Source organism: Oncorhynchus mykiss, chromosome 11 (assembly GCF_013265735.2).
Source record: "Oncorhynchus mykiss isolate Arlee chromosome 11, USDA_OmykA_1.1, whole genome shotgun sequence".
Classification (NCBI taxonomy): Eukaryota; Metazoa; Chordata; class Actinopteri; order Salmoniformes; family Salmonidae; genus Oncorhynchus; species Oncorhynchus mykiss.
Genome location: NC_048575.1, coordinates 16,326,690 through 16,342,256, shown reverse-complemented (window position 1 = coordinate 16,342,256; position 15,567 = coordinate 16,326,690). Strand labels below are relative to the sequence as shown.

General features: G+C 44.0%; 1 protein-coding gene across 3 annotated transcripts; it reads right to left on the bottom strand.

Moving 5' to 3' along the window:
• Positions 1-3,883: 3,883 nt before the first annotated feature.
• LOC110535372 (myoneurin) lies at positions 3,884-14,864 on the bottom strand. 3 transcript variants are annotated; one of them, XM_036935033.1, is made up of 14 exons: positions 14,069-14,864; positions 13,404-13,505; positions 12,959-13,163; positions 12,722-12,791; positions 12,473-12,631; positions 12,258-12,375; positions 12,083-12,133; positions 11,837-11,914; positions 11,124-11,180; positions 10,894-10,953; positions 10,741-10,793; positions 10,495-10,600; positions 9,162-10,299; positions 8,643-8,689 (listed from the first exon to the last, which is right to left on the bottom strand). In XM_036935033.1, exons 2-13 carry the CDS (start codon positions 13,434-13,436, stop codon positions 9,937-9,939), a joined length of 1,353 nt encoding a protein of 450 aa, XP_036790928.1. In that variant the 5' UTR covers positions 13,437-13,505; positions 14,069-14,864; the 3' UTR covers positions 8,643-8,689; positions 9,162-9,936. The 3 variants fall into 3 exon arrangements, with proteins under 3 accessions (XP_021476009.1, XP_036790928.1, XP_021476010.2); XM_021620335.2 differs by having other exon boundaries at positions 13,404-13,477; positions 14,069-14,863; XM_021620334.2 differs by lacking the exons at positions 10,495-10,600; positions 10,741-10,793; positions 10,894-10,953; ... (7 more) ...; positions 13,404-13,505; positions 14,069-14,864 and adding exons at positions 3,884-4,983; positions 5,054-5,155; positions 5,562-5,645; ... (2 more) ...; positions 6,504-7,348; positions 7,746-8,038 and having other exon boundaries at positions 9,162-9,443.
• Positions 14,865-15,567: the final 703 nt, after the last annotated feature.

The window sequence follows — 15,567 nt, the reverse complement described above, 5'->3', positions numbered from 1 at the left end:
GTACATGTACATTGGGGCAAAAAAGTATTTAGTCAGCCACCAATTGTGCATGTTCTCCCACTTAAAAAGATGAGAGAGGCCTGTAATTTTCATCATAGGTACACTTCGACTATGACAGACAAAATTAGAATAAAAAATCCAGAAAATCACATTGTAGGATTTTTTATGAATTTATTTGCAAATTATGGTGTAAAATAAGTATATGCCCCCTTTATTTATCCTACGGTTCTAACTTGGGGTACAGGGAGAGCACTGTAAGAACAGCGCATGCTCTGAATTCTTTCGCTGTACATTTCAAAAGTACAAAACAAATAGTTATATTGACTAACGCTACATGCGTCCTAGCGTGCTCATTGTCTTAATCGAAATTACGGACAATAACCTGAAACACAAGCCCAAATATAAACTCAGCAAAAAACGAAACGTCCTCTCACCGTCAACTGCATTTATTTTCAGCAAACTAAATGTGTAAATATTTGTTTGAACATAACAAGATTCAACATCTAAGACATAACCTGAACAAGTTCCACAGACATGTGACTAACAAAAATGGAATAATGTGTCCCTGAACAAAGGGGGGGTCAAAATCAAAAGTAACCGTCAGTATCTGGTGTGGCCACCAGCTGTATTAAGTACTGCAGTGCATCTCCTCCTCATGGACTGCACCAGATTTGCCAGTTCTTGCTGTGAGATGTTACCCCACTCTTCCACCAAGGCTCCTGCAAGCTCCTGGACATTTCTTGGGGGAATGGCCCTAGCCCTCACCCTCTGATCCAACAGGTCCCAGACGTGCTCAATGGGATTGAGATCCGGGCTCTTCGCTGGCCATGGCAGAACACTGACATACTTGTCTTGCAGGAAATCAAGCACAGAACGAGCAGTATGGCTGGTGGCATTGTCATACTGGAGGGTCATGTTAGGATGAGCCTGCAGGAAGGGTACCACAAGGGAGGAGGATGTCTTCTCTGTAATGCACAGCGTTGAGATTGCCTGCAATGACAACAAGCTCAGTCCGATGATTCTGTGACACACCGCCCCAGACCATGACGGACTCTCCACCTCCAAATCGATCCCGCTCCAGAGTACAGGCCTCGGTGTAACACTCGTCTCTTCGACGATTAACGTGAATTCGACCATCACCCCTAGTGAGACAAAACCGCAACTCGTCAGAGAAGAGCACTTTTTACCAGTCCTGTCTGGTCCAGCGATGGTGGGTTTGTGCCCATAGGCGAAGTTGTTGCCGGTGATGTCTGGTGAGGACCTGCCTTACAACAGGCCTACAAGCCCTCAGTCCAACCTCTCTCAGCCTATTGCGGACAGTCTGAGCACTGATGGAGGGATTGTGCGTTCCTGGTGTAACACGGGCAGTTGTTGTGGCCATCCTGTACCTGTCCCGCAGGTGTGATGTTCAGATGTACCGATCCTGTGCAGGTGTTGTTACACGTGGTCTGCCACTGCGAGGACAATTAGCTGTCCGTCCTGTCTCCCTGTAGCGCTGTCTTAGGCGTCTCACAGTACGAACATTGTAATTTCTTGCCCTGGCCACATTTGCAGTCCTCAGCATGCCGAAGGCACGTTCACGCAGATGAGCAGGGACCCCGGGCATCTTTCTTTTGGTGTTTTTCAGAGTCAGTAGAAAGGCCTCTTTAGTGTCCTAAGTTTTCATTACTGTGACCTTAATTGCCTACTGTCTGTAAGTTGTTAGTGTCTTAATGACCGTTCCACAGGTGAATGTTCATTAATTGTTTATGGTTAATTGTACAAGCATGGGAAACAGTGTTTATTAAACCCTTTACAATGAAGATCTGTAAAGTTATTTGGATTTTTACAAATTACCTTTGAAAGACAGGGTCCTGAAAAAGGGACATTTCTTTTTTTGCTAAGTTTACACTGGAGTTGCTTACCGAGACAACATCGAATGTTCCGGAGTGGCCTAGTTACAGTTTTCACTTAAATCGGCTTGTAAGTCTATGACATTGCTAGCAATGATCAACAACCAACTTGTCAGAGCTTGAAGAATTTTGAAAATAATAATGTGCAAATATTGTACAATTCAAGTGTGCAAAGCTCGTAGAGACTTACCCAGAAAGATTCACAGCTGTAATCACTGCTAAAGGGGATTCTAATATGTATTGACTCAGGGGTTGTAACACTTATCTAATCAAGTTATATATAGTTGAAGTCGGAAGTTTACATACACCTTAGCCGAATACATTTAAACTCAGTTTTGTTTTACAATTCATGACATTTAATCAGTCACAATTCCCCGTCTTAGGTCAGTTAGGATCACCACTTTTTTAAGAATGTGAAATGTCAGAATAATAAAGAATTATTTATTTCAGCTTTTATTTCTTTCATCACATTCCCAGAGGGTCAGAAGTTTACATACACTCAATTAGTATTTGGTAGCGTTGCCTTTAAATTGTTTAACTTGGGTCCCATGTTTCTTGTAGCCTTTCACAAGCTTCCCACAATAAGTTGGGTGAATTTTGGCTCATTCCTCCTGACAGAGCTGGTGCAATTGAGTCAGGTTTGTAGGTCTCCTTGCTCGTACACTCTTTTTCTGTTCTGCCCACAAATTTGCTATAGGATTGAGGTCAGGGCTTTGTGATGGCCACTCCAATACCTTGACTTTGTTGTCCTTAAGCCATTTTGCCACAACTTTGGAAGTATGCTTGGGGTCATTGTCCATTTGGAAGACTCATTTGCGACCAAGCTTTAACTTCCTGACTGATGTCTTGAGACGTTGCTTCAATATATCCACATAATATTCCTTTCCTCATGATGCCATCTATTTTGTGAAGTGCACCAGTCCCTCCTGCAGCAAAGCACCCTCACAACATGATGCTGCCACCCCTGTGCTTCACGGTTGGGATGGTGTTCTTCAGCTTGCAAGCCTCCCCCTTTTCCCTCCAAACACAACGATGGTCATTATGGCCAAACACTTCTATCATTGTTTCATCAGAACAGAGGACATTTCTCCAAAAAGTACAATCTTTGTCCCCATGTGCAGCAAACCGTAGTCTAGCTTTTTTATGGAAGTTTTGGAGCAGTGGCTTCTTCCTTGCTGAGCGGCCTTTCAGGTTATGTCGATATAGGACTAGTTTTACTGTGGATATAGATACTTTTGTACCTGTTTCCTCCAGCATCGTCCTTTGCTGTTGTTCTGGGATTGATTTGCACTTTTCGCACCAAAGTACATTCATCTCTCGGAGACAGAACGCATCTCCTTCCTGAGCGGTATGACGGCTGCGTGGTCCCATGGTGTTTATACTATTGTTTGTACAGATGAACGTGGTACCTTCAGGCATTTGGTAATTCCTCCCAAGGATGAACCAGACTTGTAGAGGTCTACAAAATGTTTTATGAGGTCTTGGCTGATTTCTTTAGATTTTTTCCATGATGTCAAGCAAAGAGGCACTGAGTATGAAGGTAGGCCTTGAAATACATCCACAGGTACACCTCCAATTGACTTAAATGATGTCAATTAGCCTATTAGAAGCTTCTAAAACCATAACATACTTTTCTGAAATTTTCCAAGCTGTTTAACAGCACAGTCAACTTTGTATGTAAACTTCTGACCCACTGGAATTGTGATACAGTAAATTATAAGTGATGCAGTGAATTATGTCTGTAAACAATTGTTGGAAAATTACTTGTGTCATGCACAAAGCAAAGGTCCTAACCGACTTGCCAAAACTATAGTTTGTTAACAAGAAATTTGTGGAGCGGTTGAAAAACAACTCCAACCTAAGTGTATGTAAACGTCCGACTTCAACTGTAAGTGTTGTATTTTTCACATATATATATTTTTTTACTCATCTTAGAATGTTTTTTCCAATTTGACATTACAGAGTATATTGTGTAGATCATTGACACAAAATTACAATTAAATCCATTTTAATCCCACTTTGTAACACCAATTTTGGGGGGAAAAATCAAGGTGTGTGAATAAAGAATAGAGCTGTTGAATTAAAAACCTTGACTTTTCATAAATATCCATCCATCTCAATACTACCTCTAGATTCCATAAGACATTAAACCCCATGTTACTGAGACGTGGGATTAAAACCAGAACATTGAACATAGGACGATTCAGGATGTGTAGAGAAATGCAAAGCCAGGAGATGGTGAGCCTGGCTGTTCTGTGGGTAGGTCCTCAGTGATTATCTCTAGTAATAAACATTTCAAACATACAATAAAATAAATGTTTAGATCTGAATGAGTTCATTTCATTAAAAGATGGAGTGAATTACAAAAGGTTATGCCCTCACTACTGTAAGTCGCTGTGGATGAGAGCGTCTGCTACATTACTAAAATGTAAATGTAATTACATATATGATTTGTCAACATCCACACTATTCACAGTTCTATATCTGACACTACAGCTGATTCATATTGGATCCTGTAGGTCCCGTTGATCCATTCAAAAAGGTTGGATCCACTCCAAGCCTGAGAGAGTTATGTTAGGATCTGGGTGAGGGGGTCAGAGGTGGTTGAGTCAGGGGTCAGGGCAGGGGTCATTGTCCAAAGTTCTAATGATGATGATCTGCTCCATGTCTTCGACAGGGTAGGCTGGATCACAGTGGGAGAGTGAGGAAGAGAAGTTGGAGGAAGATGTACGCAACTGTTCTACTAGAACACTGAGAGGGTTTGGGCTCAAGTTAGGGGTCGTTGGTTCAGGGTTGTCTGGCTCCTCGGGGTCATGGTTGTCTGCCTCCTCGAGGTCAGGGTTGCCTGGCTCCTCAAGGTCAGGGTTGCCTGGCTCCTCGGGGTCAGGGTTGCCTGGCTCCTCGGGGTCAGGGTTGCCTGGCTCCTCGGGGTCAGGGTTGCCTGGCTCCTCGGGGTCAGGGTTGCCTGGCTCCTCGGGGTCAGGGTTGCCTGGCTCCTCATGCATGGGGCTGGGCGCATCGCGGGAGATTAGCCCCTGGTGGTCGATAGGAATGTTGTGGAGGAGAACCCATTCTGGAACCGCCATTGGAACTGGAGAACACACACACAGGTTAACATAGATGGCCAAAAGGATAAGTTGACACACACACACACATCTCACCTAAGTGTTGTCTCTCTTGGTGTTTCTTCAGGCTGCTCAGGCCAGCGTAGGTGTTTCCACACAGCTCACATGTCACACGCTGCTTAACAGCTGAGTCTCCACCTACACACATACAGCAAACACACACACCCAAATCTTTCCCCATTCTTTACAACTAGGCCCAGGAGTTTTTCCTGGTCAAGTCACATGGTCAGGAAAAACTCAGCAACATCTATAATCTCCATATCAACACCTTTATCAGTCTATCCATCTTCTACCTTCTTCCCACTACACTTCTATATGGTCCCTTCTTCTCCATCCTCTATTCTTTACCTACATCTCTCTCTCTCTCCTCTTCCAAGTGACTCTCTCCATCTTGTGTTTACTCTCCACTCCAGGACAGGTGCCCTTCTAGAACACAGTAGATCTACACAACTAACAGACAGCTTGCTTGTCATCTTTTCCCTTGGATAGATTTAAGTATTCAAAGTGGTTGGTTCTCACATGTGTGTGTGTTCGGTAGACTCACCGTTGTGGATGCGGGAGTGTTTGTTGAGTTCTCGTTTGGTAATGAAGGCCTTCTGACACACCAGACACTCGTGTGGAGCTTCACCTGGAAAACACACAGAAACACAGACGCGCACACACACGTCAGAGAATATAGGGACATATGATCACACACACACACACGTCAGAGAATACAGGGACACATGATTTCACACACACACGTCAGAGAATACAGGGACATATGATCACACACGTCAGAGAATACAGGGCCACATGATCTCACACACACACACGTCAGAGAAAACAGGGACACATGATCTCACACACACGTCAGAGAATACAGGGACACATGATCACACACACTCAATCAATACTAATTTAACTGGTAATGTTTCTCTTTGCTTCAGTGTGTTACCTGTGTGTTTGCGTTTGTGTGTGATGAGAGAGGAAGAGACGGAGAAGGCCATCCCACAATCGTCACATTGGTAAGGTTTCTCTCCTGTGTGGATCCTCATGTGATAGGTCAGAGTGCTGGCCTGGGCAAAACCCTTCCCACACTGTTCACACACATACGGCTTCTCTCCACTGTGCTTCCTATATGGACACACACATGGACACACACACAGGTAGATAGATACACACAAATAGGTCTTCTCTCCACACATGCATGCACACTCAGACACACACAGTCCTACCTGCAGTGTATCTTGTAGTTAGATGAGGTAGCGAACTGCAGCCCACATTGTTCACAGGTGTAAGGTTTCTCTTCTCCGTGGTACATTCGACAGTGAGCCACCAACTGACACTTCTGGGCAAAACCCTTGTCACACTGAGAACATGCAAACGGCTTCTCTCCTAGAAAGGCAGAGAGACAGTTAGGTTGTCTCACACCTGTACGTGTATGCGGAGGAGTGTGTGTGTGCGTCTTACCTGTGTGTATGCTAGCTATGTGTGTGTCTCTTACCTGTGTGTATGCGGAGGTGAGTCTTGAGCTGGTTTCCCTGTGTGAAGGCTCGGGAACAGAAGAGACACTGGAAAGGTTTCACTCCTTTATGGATCCTCATGTGTCTCCTCAGGCTACTGATCTCAGAGAACTCTTTGTTACACTCAGCACACACTGGCTTCTCTTTCACCTGTTGGTTCTTCAACCCAGCCTTCCACTCATCCCCCTCTCCATTGCTCGATCTGCTCTCCTTCAGTTTCCCTCTTCCTCTGCCTCTCCCTCTCTTCTTTCCTCTCCTCTCTCCACTGCTCCTCCTTTGCCTCTTGACAGGTTTCAATGATGAAGGGCTGAGGTCTGTCTCATTCTCCTCAACGATCTGAAGGTCTGACACCTTCAACGACAGATCCCTCCTCATTCCTCCTCCCCTCCCCCTTCCCCTCCCCCTTCCTCTCCCCCTGCCCCTCTGAGGCTGGGGGACTGTTGCGTCATCTTGGGTGTCGTCATGGCTAGGTGATGTTGGGTTGCTAGGCAAAGTTTGGTTTCGAGGTGTGGCCTTGGGCTTTCTTCCCTTTCTTTTCCTCGCTCCTCTTCGGGGGGATGTTGGGGGGCTTGGGGAGGGAGGGGTGTACTCTGGATCTCCCCGCTCTTCTTCCTCCTCCCTCTCTACCGAGCCCCCTCCAGAAACGCAGGACAGGGGCTTGAACGCCTCTGGGCTGGGGGGTGAAGCTAAGCAATGGGGGGAGGTGGTAGGTGAGGCTGACTCTGTCCTCATCTCCCGTTGGCTGTCAGACTTGTCTATCAGGTGACGCTCTGCCTCCCTCATCCCCAGGAACACCGCCGCTCCCAGCACGGCCTCCGACCCATCACTGTTATCATGGCAACCACAAATAAACAAGAGATCAATAACTAAAACAGATAAACAACAGATTAACAACAATATCGGATCCTACATAGCACAGGAGTTTGGTGGCACCTTAATTTGGGAGGACGGGCTCATAGTAATGGCTGGAATGGTATACAAGGAATGGTAATCGAACTCATCAAACACATGCTTTCCATGTGTTTGATACCATTCCATTCACTCCATTCCTGCCCTCAGCAGCCTCCTGTGATACATAGTTATTGTGATGGTATGATGGTGGTGTAGTCATATTATACAAAGGGAGTAGTAGGGGCGCTTACACACCTTTTGATTTGATGAATAGTATTGCCACACCTATTGCTAAATTAGCTTCGTACACATCAGTGTAGTGATGTACCTACCTGTCAGTGAGTAGTTCTCCAGAATAGATGTATTTCAGCAGGGTGTTCAGGGCCTGCTCACTGACAAACTCTGGGTTAAGGGTTGTGACCAGGTGACCTCTGTCAGGCAGTGCGGAGAAGAACCCGCTGAACGCCGCCAGGACATTACGGTGCGCTCGGAACAGCGTGTCGCCCACGACGACCGTAATGTCACACAGAACGTTGCTTTCCCGCTGCCAACGCAGCTGCTCCAACAGGTGCTCGCTGTGGGCCAGCTGTGACATTACTGCTTCCGGGTTCACGCTGGGGTCAAACTGCAGGAAGGGGAATTAATTTCAACCGGATAGTTTTTTAACTAACAATGCAATACCTTTACTAAAAGGTCTTCATGTCAGAGGAGATAGTGTGCTTGCAAGGTTGTTGCTGTTTATATTTGAGAAAGGCTAGGACAGGTCCAACCTCAAACTGACAGTATTTAAAGGGGAAATCTACATCCATTTCTGGACGTATAAATGAATTATATATCCTCATGGATTCTTGAAGAATATATCTTAGAAATGCCTAATGAGCTCAGTTCAACTGTCACACTACATCAGAACCCAAAATATAAGCTTGTTTAACTCCAATGTTTGTAAACATTGTAAATATAAACAAACACTGTAAAACCTAAAAACATGATTAAAACTATGTTGATATCTTGGATGGTCAGTCCTTGCATCCATATTCCTATGAATTTCAGAGTGGTTACATTTCTCCATGTCCAGCCCTTATCTTTTTACCAAAACATTATTGTTTAAACAGTCAATCTTTTCTCTCCCAAAATAATAATAGCTTATCCATCTACCATTCTAGTTATTTCCTTCTCTCTCCCTCAGCAAGATACACATAACACATTTACATAAACACACATCTACTCACCCTTTATAATAATGTTAATGTTTGGTTGAAAGTGTGTATCGGGTGTTCTGTTGGGAAAAAAATAAGTGATTGAAAGGAATACACAATTACAACCACAACACTCATCTCATCGAACAGTTTAGCCAACATTATGAAAATAAAAGTTCCTCAGTTCCATAGCTAACTGCCCTACAGCTAACCGCGAAAATAAGCTACGTTCTGTTGAACCATTACTCATATATCAATTTAATTGTGAATCATTTCCTATGCTATAATTATAAATGTACATTAAGATAAACGTTTATTAAGTTTGAAACCATTTAATCTCTCTTAAAATGTTGATTTCGCGGATAAATTACTGTTAATAACAAAGCGCTCTTATTTCGAAATACGACGAGCGCGGTAAACTAGCGAAGTTAGTCCATTTTAATATGACGAGGCATTCAGGAGGGTAACCACATGTGCAAATATAACATTAAAAACCTATGAAATGTAGAAATAGAGCATATAGACGGATTTAAATGTGTAAAATGAAAATACCGTATTTTATAAACCCTTTTACGAAGTAGCCATTTTCGGATGACGTCAGACCACGACTCCAGTCCACTGCTCAGGTCTCGCGTTGTTTGAAAATATACATTAAAACGTTTATATGAAGTGGAAAGACAAACTGGTTCATGTCTCTGTATTGAATAGAAATCATATTTACAATCCAAACAGGAACGTGACAGTGCATTTATTTAGTACTGTACAGAACAATCTCTACTTTCTTGCTGTTTGTGCCCAACAATGTTTGTACCGTTTTGTGCTGCTACCATGTTGTGTCGCTGCCATGCTATGTTGTCGTTTTATGTCTCTCTTGTCATGATGTGTGTTTTGTCCTATATTTTTAATCCCAGCCCCCATCCACGCAGAGGCCTTTTGGTAGGCGGTCATTGTAAATAAGAATCTGTTCTTAACTGACTTGCCTAGTTAAATAAAGATTAAATAAAAAATGAATAAAACAGTGTAGAGAAATAACAAAAACATGAACAACATTGAGTCCAATCTTTAAAATGTAATTGAGCTAATCTTCATAAAGCTAAAAAATAAACATTGTAAAATCAACTCTACTGTTTCCCTTTATTAAAATACAACCAGTTGTCCATGTATGATGCAGTATTCAGTTTTATTTAGTTAACAGCAACATTGCAGCCTGGGAGGGTTGAAGATCAGGGTTGGTGGATTGAGGTTTGATTAGTGTGTGTGTTTTTGTGAATGTGTGCGTGTAGGTAGTATGTAGGTAGGTATGCATGCGTATATATGTATGTATGTGTTACAGAGGAGGAAGGCCTATGTGGTGCACGTTGCAGTATGGCTGTATGAGGTATCTGGCAGTAGACCAGAGGATATCGGTGCAGCTGAGTCCAGTACAGTGGTCGTAGCAGCCAGGGAACATGGATACCAGCACACCCAAAGGAGCCAGGAAACCCAGGGTGAAACCTCCTGCTGCCTTGACACCTCCCACCAGATCTGACAACACACCTCTCTTCTTCTGTAACAGCTGTTTCTCCTCCTTGACCTCCTCATCTTTCTTCTCATTCTCCTCTCTTTCTATCCTCTCCTCCACTCTCTGCTTCTCCTCTTTCTCTACCCTCTCATCTCTTTGCTCCTGCACCTCCTCATCAGAGGACTCATCCTGGGATAGGAAGTGAACACATACATTTCACAACAGAGCATCTCCCTAGTGTGTGTGCTGGCAGCCTCCCTCCCAGCTAAGTCCTACCCAACCCTAAGGCCACACTGTCCTGTAGTACTACCTGATCACCAAACAGTGAAGACAACACTACAGACAAGCACTTCTGCACTTTGGTGTTGTGTGTATGCGACCCACCATCCTACGTGGCAGTAGACCCATTTCCTCCGCTAGAGAGATGGAGCGCTGAGTGGCTGCAGACAGAGTCCCATCTAACGCCATGTAACGCCCCTCTCCTCCATTACTAAAAACAGAGAAAGAGAGAGTGAAAGACAGGGGGAAAGAGAGAAAGGGTATTAAAAAAAGAGAGGGTATTACAAAGAACGTGCCAAAATTAGAGAGTGATTGTGTGAGGGATGTTATGATTGAGTGTGTGTGTGTTACACTAGGGCCTCTGCCAGTTGGCTCTCCAGATCCTTCATCTTCTCCTTCAGATCCTGAGAACAGAGAAACACACAACACAAAGCCCACAGTGTGTATCAGTTAGATGTATGAGGTCTACATTAGGCATATGTAAAATGTGTGTGTGTGTTGTACCTGTGCGATGGAGGAGTACTCTGTGAGGGACTGCTCCAGCTGCTCAATAACAAAGTCCTTCTGTAGGGGAGACACACAAAGAGATGTTGGGGACTGGCCAGCCAGCTAATAGACTGCAATGGACCTAATTTAAACTGGCAAGTCATGTGGCATGTCTAAAGAACATTTATTGGGAATTTAGGGAATATTTGAAATGTAAACATTATTTTCAATATGTAGTTATCACATACCTTATGTATGACCTCATACCTCTGATCCAGGGCGAGTCTGCTCTCCTCTAGCCGTAGCTGTTTCACGCACACGCACACACACACACACACATAATAGTTGGGCTGGAACAAAAGCGTGTGGCCTCCCAGGAACACAATCACCGCCCTGTGATCTGGTGGAAGGACCACAATCACCACCCTCTGATCTGGTGGAAGGACCACAATCACCCTCCCGCCACAATCACCCTCCCATGATCTGGTGGAAGGACCACAATCACCCTCCCGCCACAATCACCCTCCCATGATCTGGTGGAAGGACCACAATCACCCCCCTGTGATCTGGAGGAAAGACCACAATCAACCCCCCCTCCCCTGTGATCTGGTGGAAGGACCACAATTCCCCCCTGTGATCTGGTGGCAGGACCACAATCACACACACCCCCCCCCCCCCCCCCCCTCCCTGTGATCTGGTGGAGGGATATCAATCCCACCCCTGTGACCTGGTGGAAGGATATCAATCCCACCTGTGACCTGGTGGAAGGATATCAATCCCCCCCGTGATCTGGTGGAAGGATATCAATCACCCCCCTGTGATCTGGTGGAAGGATATCAATCACCCCCCTGTGATCTGGTGGAAGGATATCAATCACCCCCCTGTGATCTGGTGGAAGGATATCATCACCCTCCTGTGATCTGGTGGTATCAGATGATATCCGAGCATGTATGTGTGCTACCTGTAAGGCCTGTAGAGCATTGCTGAGGTCAGCGATCTTCTTCTTGTCAGTGGCTCTATCTGGTATAATACGGGACATCTAAGGAGAGGGAGAGAGACAGAGAGACACACAGAGAGAGAACAGAACAGTTCAGTGATGTTTTGAGGACAACAAATTAATATTATGCATCCATGTTGGCTGGCCAGTGAAACGTTCAGTTTGTCTGTTCTGACAGGGTCAGAGGTCAAGGCTTAGAGGTCATCATACCTCACTGCCAATGGTCTCGATCTGGTCTTCCAAAATCTCCTTCTCTTTCTCCTGCCGGAACAAGGGATGAAAACAACATCAGTTTATCAACACTCTGTATCTTTCCTAGACACTTCCTAACCGTATATATGGTTTCTTGGTTACTATTGCTCTACACCACTTCATGGTAACCCACCAGTTGTTTGATGTAGGACTCCAGGTTGCCCGTAGCGCCGTCCTTCTCAGCTGATAAGCTCCGGATCTCCTCCAGCTCATCCATCAGCTGCTCTGCATCATGGATTGACTGCTTCATCCTGACAAACACACACAAATAATGATGAACATTTTGATTGATGGTTACATTTGACCAGGTTGTGCAGTGCAGTGTGTCTGCATGGTTGCTACTGTTACCCTTTAACTTGGTTGCGCAATGCAGCGTTCTCAGTGCGTAGCAGTGTGTTGTTGTCATCGGCTAACTCCACTGTTCTCTGCAGCTCTGAGTTCAATTGCTTTAGTCTGCTTCGGGAATACACCAACTCTGCTAGAACGTCACTCCTCTCCTCTGCACTCCTACAACACACATTAGAAAGTAGTAAATACACCAACTCTGCTATCACAACAGCACTACAACAGGCAATGGGAGTTGTCTGGGGCACTCACAGGTCTGCAGAGTTGAGGATTCTCTCCTCCTCTGACACGAACAGCCTGACAAACTCATCATTTTGCATTCCTACACAGGGGACAGGAAAGAAGAGAGAAAGGACCAAGAGTTACCAATACTTCACTGATGTGCCAATGAATCTGACTACCAGCTGAATGTTTGGAACATCAAGAGCCATAGAGAGGAAGAATCAGAATTGGAAAGAATGGCCGATTGCCCGACCAGTCGACTCTCACCAGTAGAAGAGGGCGTGACCACTAGCCCTCCCTCATCCTCCCATTGGCCTTCCTCTGCATGCCCCTGGTACCAGCCCCACCGTTCATCCTCCCATTGCCGTTGCCCATGGTGAGCGTTGAGGAGAGCCGGGAGGTCGAGCACCGAGCATGATGTCACACCGTGGGAGCCACAGCCCTGTAGACCCAGCTGCTGCAGCTGTCCCGCCTACATTAGAACCACAACTTCCTTAGGAAAGGCTCTCAGTCTACATACAAAACTCTCAAAGAGCTAACAAATTACTATAAAGCAAAAACAATAGCAGGATACTAGTACAGTATTCAGGTGAGCTTTATTGACATTAAACTGAAATAACCCAATGTTGCCAAAGCAATAAAAAAGGACATTGAAAAAAACATTTGTTGGCAGAATATGAACATATTCTAGCTACAGACTTCTAGATATTACCTCAATGGGGAAGGAGACGGTCCTGCGCAGCATTCTCCTTCCAAGCCTCAATGCCAATGGAAATCTTTGTCCCCCTTGAGAGAGAATCAGCTCACACTATTTCTAGGATTCAGACAGTGTTGTTTAGTCAGCTCTACTGATAAAAGTATTGTGGTATAATTTGCAATAAAATCAAGTCTGGAGATAAAGGCATGTTAATAGCTATATACTTGGAAAGCTACATCATTTCTGAGCTTGAAAAAGAATGCCAAATAAGTACAGCGTGCGTTTATGAAGTCATAGTATAAACATCGCCTTGATGTCGTCACAGTAGCTAACAAAGGACAAGCCTCCAAAGGCTAAGCTAAGTAGCTAGCTAGCTGTCATTTTCAACAGCCTGAAAGCGAACAACTGATGTTTTAGCTAGGAAAATGTGTTCAATTTCAGTCTCCAGCTACTTGTATAGCAATGTTGTTACTTGTATCTCTTAGTTAGCTAAGTTAACTTTAGTAAACATTAATTGCGATCCAGATCTAAATCTAAAACTGTTAGCTACCTAACCAAGCTATCTAATCTATGTTTCCATCAATTAGCTATGTAATATATTATTGGCCGATTCATGTCTTTGTTGATTAAATACAATTATTTTAACTAGCTAATTATTCCAGTTCCATGTAACTACTCACCTGTCTCTCTCACCAAACAACCGTGGGCCACTGCCCTGGGCACAAGCAACTCAACAAACTGCTCAGTTTCATTATTGTCCCCTCACTTGACTGATCACCCACCTCAACAGTCACCAGTCCAGTACATTTTGGCCAAGCACTTTACACTCTTTTACGACTTAGAAGTTATTAAATATGTCTAAAGTTTTCAGACTAGCTTCTACGCTCGGTCGACCACAATTGAATGGACTGCCTGAGTTGGACAGTTTGCAGAACTTTTCTCAACACTGCCAATATTTTCACAATGTGGTTGTCGGATTGTTGTTGTGTTAACATATTAAAAACGCATATCATACAGACCTCCGTTTATTTATTTATTTAACCAGGCAAGTCAGTTAAGAAGAAATTCTTATTTTCAATGACGGAGTCAGAGTTATGACCAATTTGCAAACGTTACCAACAGAGGGAATGTGAAAATGGGTTAAAAATGGCCGCCCTCTGCTGGTGATTTGAAGGATGTGTTATGAAGCCAAAGGAGAGCTGTTTTTCGTATTTTTTTAATTTAACCCTTATTTAACTAGGCAAGCCAGTTAAGAACAAATTCTTCTTTACAATGATGGCCTACCCCAGCCAAACCCAGACGACGCTGGGCCAATTGTGAAATTTCTCAGAGTATAAAATGGGGCATAACTTTAAAACTATCAGAGATCCCACTCTGGAAATGTGATATGCCTGTACAGTATATTATGTTAAACAATATATAGAAACATTTGCCAAATATTCATTATATTTTTAAATATTCATATATATATATATATATGAATGTGTATGTAATATATGTGTATGTAATATATGTTTTGTCACATAAATGAATATAATACAATTGTCTGCTACACCAGGTTGATGTGTCAGATGAGAGATATTGGAGAAAGGTTGATCATGGACATTTGGCAGAGTGCTGTGTGATCATGTTAACATCTCGTTTCTCCAAGAGAGCTGAGTGGCTACTGACTGAGAAAATATGCAGCCTTTGCAGGTACTGTGTGTCTTTATATGTATATAATGTATTAACTACACAGTAGTCTCAATTCCATCTCAATTACCACTAACATTATGTGTGAGATTGCTGTGTGTTTTGTGTCTGATCATGTGTTTATGTGGCTAGGTACTGTGTGTTGTCCTGGTCACCTCATCGGTTGCGCATGCTCAGACCGTTCACCTGGGAAGATGCCCCACACCCCCAATTCAACAGGACTTCAACGTCATCAAGATAACTGCACGCACAGTGTTAATTGAGATGGAATTTATCACACATTAACACACACACACACACACAGTAAAAAAGTCATAGTAACTCAAAATAACTTCTAGATGGTGTGTAATACCTGGGCAGGTGGTATGAGGCAGAGAAGCTGCCTGCTGTATTTGAGAGAGGGAAGTGCCGACAGGCCACATACTCACTACTCCACGATAGAACTCATACACTCACGTCACAGACTGTATGAAATCAGTCAAACCAT